The sequence below is a fragment of the Ostrinia furnacalis genome, unplaced genomic scaffold, assembly GCF_004193835.3.
Source record: "Ostrinia furnacalis isolate ACB-3 unplaced genomic scaffold, ASM419383v2 OfSCF4519, whole genome shotgun sequence".
NCBI lineage: Eukaryota > Metazoa > Arthropoda > Insecta > Lepidoptera > Crambidae > Ostrinia > Ostrinia furnacalis.
In genome coordinates this window covers 391,588-397,929 of record NW_021134758.1, presented here as the reverse complement: position 1 = coordinate 397,929, position 6,342 = coordinate 391,588, and the positions used below count along the sequence as shown (strand labels likewise).

The 6,342-nt window shown below is 36.6% G+C and overlaps 1 protein-coding gene across 1 annotated transcript in view; it reads right to left on the bottom strand.

The window, feature by feature from the left end:
• Positions 1-3,508: 3,508 nt before the first annotated feature.
• Positions 3,509-6,342, bottom strand: part of LOC114359629 (neuroligin-4, Y-linked) — a 36,751-nt gene continuing 33,917 nt past the window's right edge. The window contains exons 9-10 of the mRNA XM_028314097.1: positions 5,844-5,962; positions 3,509-5,265 (exon numbers count right to left, since the gene is read on the bottom strand). Coding sequence (XP_028169898.1) covers positions 4,247-5,265; positions 5,844-5,962 — 1,138 coding nt within the window. The 3' untranslated portion in view covers positions 3,509-4,246. The remainder of the gene's footprint in view (positions 5,266-5,843; positions 5,963-6,342) is intronic.

The window sequence follows — 6,342 nt, the reverse complement described above, 5'->3', positions numbered from 1 at the left end:
AAGTGCGGTATGCGGTAGAGAAAAATACGAATACAACGCATGTTTTGCTTCATAGTTTTCTTTTTAATAACAACAGTTTTGAGTTAAAGTATAAATAGCACTTGTAATTACGTAAACAAGTTGGCAAAAGCTTTCAATTTATAAGTCTAGTCACGAAACGTGTACAGTCAACCGAATATTAGACTAACTAGTTATTTTTGCAACGATACCTCTGCTTTATTGGATGTACAGTCGCAGAATGAAAAGGTTCGTCACCTTAGTGTCGGTTTTCGCTTGCACTAGGTACTGTAAGAGTCAAACCTGCCAACATAACAGTGCAAGAAACAGTGCTGCTAACATTTAAATAAATATGACGTTTGCTAACAAATAAAGTTTTGCTTGTGTCTTTTTCTATCCCATCAGTGCAATGCAATGATGACATTGACCAATTGACAATAGTTTTTTTTATTTAATAGAAATAATAATGGCAGGTTGAACCAACAAGAAGGTTTTAGTTTATCAATCATAATCTTCTTGACAAGATAAATCGTCAAACAATTTTGATCTGAATAATTTTGAACTTTACTGACGAACAGTTTTAAAGATTATTTTCTCTAACTCGAGATTATTCTGTAACATAGTTTCAAAAGGTAATAATTATGTGCCAGCGATTCGTTGAAGGAATCAATTTGAAAACTGACGAACCTTTTCATTCCGTGACTGTACGTACAGCCTATTGTACAGTCATTGTCAAAATTGTCAAATACGAGTAGTTCGTGGCCGTATACAGAAAGAAAGCTGGAAACTTATAAGCGCTTACTAGCGCTTGTCAGCGCTGTTCCGTTCGTTCACAAAGGAAGTTGAATGGCATTTTATATGGCAGCGTCCAGCGTGTGTTGAAACTTGTCGGCGCCGTTCAGTGCTTATCGGCGCGTGTTCATATATTTTCCTGCGCGGGTTACCAGCGCTGTCAAGCGCCGGTAAGCGCTTATAAGTTTCCAGCTTTCTTTCTATATAAGGCTTAATACACAAAGTGGCCAAAAAGTTGACAACACAACCTTAATCCAATTGTAAAAAACATACTTTTTGGCTACTTTGGGTGTCACGAACTATTTGACGCTGATTGTGCCAGTGCTTGATTTGACGTACTGTGTTCTGGATGTACTGTGTACATTTAAGGAAACAAGTTACAGCTAGTTACCAGATGTTCTAGTGTTAACGACAACAGCATAACGATTTGACTACTCACTGCATTTGTTTGTCTGTGTTAAGAGACATTATAAATGAGTGCGAACCGTAGGTATAAAATGAACACTGTTGCTAACTTGAGTTTGCCTTTATATTTTAAAAATTGCTTTTGATACCACTCACATTCAGTATACGCACAATGCAACCGTACCTAGTCATTTGATATATTGTCACACATGTTCTGATAAATAAAAATATATTTATCTTTATCTTATCTTTATGATGTAGTGCCACGTTAGAAATTCGCTCGTTTAGTTGTAACTGTAACGAATAAAATGATTGAATTTAATCTCTAAAATTCCAGCTTTAAGTGTATTTTCGCAGTCGTATCTAAATTAAAATTTGTTCTAATAAAAAATAAACATTTACCCACATTTATTAGATTTACTCAAACGGCAAAATGAATGTAACAGAGCGAGACCAAACAGCTTCGCTAACTAGACCGTGAAGGGTGTCTGGTTTACCTTATTTCGCGAAATAATTGTATATATTTTGCTTATGCTAAAACTTTAATTTTTGCATTAAATATTTGGATAGTGTTTATCATTATTTACATAAGTATTTCCCATAGTGGAAAAGTTGTGGTAATTTTAATGGAATTTATTTAAAACACTTTTCATAACGTTACAGTGAAGTACAAATATTAATTTTAACAGATATTTTGAATCATTATCTTTTGAAGCGCTTTGATGTAGGTTCAAAGCTAACCTAGATTTGTATAGAGTGCTGGAATGGAAATATCATTTAGATGTTACTCGAGTGAATGAATATAGTAAGAGAACGTGCTTTATTTAGGTTAGCTTTAATAGTTACTACTTACCATCAGGTGAGATTAAGAATAGTTGGAGACTGTTCCAAATAAAATAAATCTTTGACATTGCAAAGGCTTGTAAAATGCTATAAATTATATTAAATAAAGATTTCGATAAACTACAAAAAAAGTTTATTTTCTGATGACTTTTCAAAATCTGTAATGTTTATTATATCAGAAATAAACTTAAGCCAATAAAAAACTTGAATTTATATGAGATTTAAGATAAAGATTTCACCGTGCATTGACATCAAGTTTCATAAAAAAATGTGATACAGACATTTTTAACATAGTCTTCAAATTACATAATTCAGTTACTTAAAGATCCTATCTAATGAATATTATATGACTAGATGAACTTAAGCCTTAGTGGGCTAGCGAAGAAATATAAAGTAAACAGTTTGACTAATGTTTAAAGTAAATAAAATAGTCTGAGTTTTTTCTTAAAAGCCCTCACTCATGTTTGATGTTACAGACTACGGCATATCAAGCCAAATAAGATGTCATCTAGTAACACTTAGGCTGGGTAGCACCGCCTTATTTTTTTTTTAACTTTAGCTTTGACAAACGTCAAAAATCTGTCAAACTCCATACAAAAAACACCAGTTATCGTTAAAGTTACTGTCAAAGTTAGGTGGTGCAACTCAGCCTAAGTGAAGCAGCAATTCGAATGCACAGCGTTGAATAGAGCTCTGTGATTGGTTCGTGTGTCACCTTGTGCGTCCACACACACTGTGAGACCTCTTAGTAAAGTTTGTGAATACGGGTGTTAGATTCGTTAAGTTTCTAAGCTCTACTTTGAGATACTTTGGGTTTTGTTCATCTCCTTTACACAAATTCAATCGCTGTTGAGAAACAGGGATGATCAAACCTTATAAAAAATATTCATACTCGTACAAAAAACTGATTTGTCGTACTAATCCACGTCGAATTTAAGGAGATTTTATTACATACTTATCTAATAAAACATTGGTGTGGTTTTCGAACGGTTCGGTTCGCCCCATTAGGCGTAGCGCTCAATCGGTACGTGAATTACTATGCTGGTTCGCTGTTAGATTGGCAGTAGAAATAGGTGTCAGTACCTTAGGGTAGGTACACTTCTCTTAGTGCCAAAAATACTGATCAAATATTTAATTTTGATTTTGGTATTTATTGCAAAACGGCTACTCTGAAAACGTTTGAACAACTCATATCAATGGGATATTGATAGCTAGGGTTTGTCTTTTACAGACTCCACATTCCATGAAACTCTACAAATTATGCATGGTTAAATCACATTCGACAGCACGACAGACTTTTCGGAGAGTTCCAAAATTGTCCAAAATTGTTAAATTAAATAATGTTACTGTACACACTCTTATAAAGTTTCATTGATAAACTTTTTAAGGGGCTGCTTATTCAGAGCTTTTGCCAGAAAAAAAGAATGATATAATTTTTAGACTACATTACTACAATATTATTTTCTGCGTCTTCATCGAACTATAGAGAAAAAAGTGAACCCTCTAATCATCACTCCATTGTATTAACCATGGTTGTTGGTTCGCTATTTGTAGTTTAACTGCCGGAAAATCAGGAATTAGGTAAACTTCACACGAAATTACTAGTCGATGAGGATTTCGATTGCTATTGAGAGGGGAAATAATATTGTCAAACGTTCGGCGGTTTATATTACAATCGAGTTTGATCAGAGCAAAGTCAATTCAAGACAAATTTCATTATTAGATTATTTTAACGCAATCAACTTACGCAAAAACAAAATGCTGTCTGTATCACAACAAAAATACAAATGTCCTATTACAGTATACAGTCTTTAAGATTCTAAATATTTACAATAATTATGTCATCAAATGACTATCCGAATGAAACATGCCATTCATTCCAAAACCGCATCGAACAATCGAGATGATTCGAATGATGAATTTATTCATGAACTCTATAATTCGAAATGTACTCATCCGTCCATTTACAATGGTAAAGTTAGTAAAACGTAGATATTTACAAGTTAACAAAAATCGATACAGTTAATGTACACCTTAGCGGAATTACGAATACCATACACGCTATTCTATAACCTTACAACGTTACCTGTATATTACAATAATAGAACGATTTTATATCATTTACAAACTTTTTATCGATATTTACAACCATGTTTAGTCCGTGATTTAGCACACCACTTTACACATAATTGTAAATATCGTCTATTTCTCATACGTTCATTTCGGACATGGCCGCTTGAGGGACTCTAGACTTTTGGAAGTGCGTAGGGGGGGACGAGGGGGGAGGCAGCACTGACCCGTTCCCCGGTCCCTGGGACTGTCCAGTTTGAGCCTGGACGTCAGGCAAATTGCTAGCGCTGCTCATGAACGTAGCGTTTTTAGGCAACGTCATGCAATTCGACGCATTGCAGATCTGATTCTGCTGCTGATAGTTGGTGAACCCAACTTTTCTCGGCAACGTCGTGCATTGACCTCTGTTCGTCGGCGGACTCGTCTTCTGCGACAGATTCGACATCTGTATCCCCGTGTGGCACACATTAGGGCAATTCGAACTCGTGAAATGCGGCACTCGATTCGTCATCGCGATTATCGCGTTCTTGTCCTGATGATCAATGTCGACTATCGTGCTCGAACTTTGAGAATGCCCGACGAAATAATGCGGGTGTTTCGATGATACGCTGTCGAACGTCGAGTTGTGATTCCGTTTCTGCTGTTGCTGCAACGCTTTGACTTGTAACCGAGTTTTGTCTCTTTGGTAGTACACCCCGGCGAAAATTAGCACATTCAGAATCAGCAATGAGCATCCGATCGCTATGGTCACGCTCAAAGCTGTTGAATAGGCCGTGTATCCCGCAACTTCCAGATTCGATACGTCTTGGGTATTTGTGTTGTTTGGCGCGTGATTCTGAGTTACCGCCGACCCGGGACGCGCCGAAATCACACTTATGCAAGTAGTGACGTACGTATCCATTGTTGTGGAGGGCATATCCAGCGTCACGTTGTAGATCGGCTTGCGATACAGCTCGAGGGTGGGGTCGAAATAATTCACCCGCGTCAATGGGTCGGGCCTGACCAGCCCGTCGTATAGTTCCGGGTCATTGTGGTTTCTGAAAAGGTTGTGTTTTGCGACGACGTCCTTCATGCCCGCCCTGTGGATTTCGGGAATCAGCCGGAGCCAGACCGAGAGCTGGTGGGCTCTGTAATGGTTTTTCATGCGAGGCTTCATCCCTGCAATAGAATTTTTGAATGTGAAAGGGTAAGGAATTTTGCGGGGCCCAAATTGCTTTGTTGCTCCCAAAGGGTGGGTCAGCGTAATTAACTTTAAAATTGATATTGCGTGACTGGGCCGGGTAAGATCGTCTCGTCGTATAATTTGGCTAATGTGTCATAAATGTTTATTATACAGTTCGTTGGAAGGAGCTTTTGTAACGTCCGTTTTAATTGACAGACTTTGATGATGAATGATTGAGCGTAATTATCGTGGCTCGCAATTTTCGCTTCTGTAATTCTATTTTGGGACTCGATTGAATATTCCATTATTCAATGGGACAAGCGCCATTAAGGATTCTCAAATAAACGATACAGATTTTATATTAAAAGCCTACCTTTACGCAAGATAAAATGCCAAAAGTAAGGCGAGGAAATTTTATTTACTCTAACAAATTAGGTTACTAAGCAATCACTAAATGGATAATTCTAGTAATCAAGACATTGAAAAGACTTTAGCAAACGCTTTAGCAAATTCTTTTTCCAATAAAATCCGTCCTAAATACGCCAAATTAGACAGAATCGAAATGAATTCTTACCGATTTCCAGATACTTTTGATGTAGTGTGTCGTATTCGTCCCAAACGATGCTTTTGTATCGATTCCTCTCTCTGGATATTGGGAGGACGCCTTCTTGTCGCTGAGCCTCATTGGGGTTCCTATAGAAAGAAACGTGATACTTTTATTAGGCACTTCGAGTAGGTACACGTGACAAATAATGTGAGATTTGTCCCTAACAAAGCTGAATTCAAAATTGAAACTTTATTAGGTAGGTTTATCTTAAATAAGGATACAAATGGAGGCTAAAATTACTTTTTTCTTTGAGATTTGGTAGTACATAATACATTTTTATTGAATTTTTACCTTGTAAAAAGACATTTCGTTGGAATAATTTGGTGACCTTTTACAGACCACTTGTTTTCTAATCATCGCTATCATAATAAAATTTTGGGATCGGATATAATCTAGTTAAGCTAAAAAAACAAACTTATAGGTCTTCAGAAATGAAGCTCAAAATTCAACGTAGGTATTCACAAAA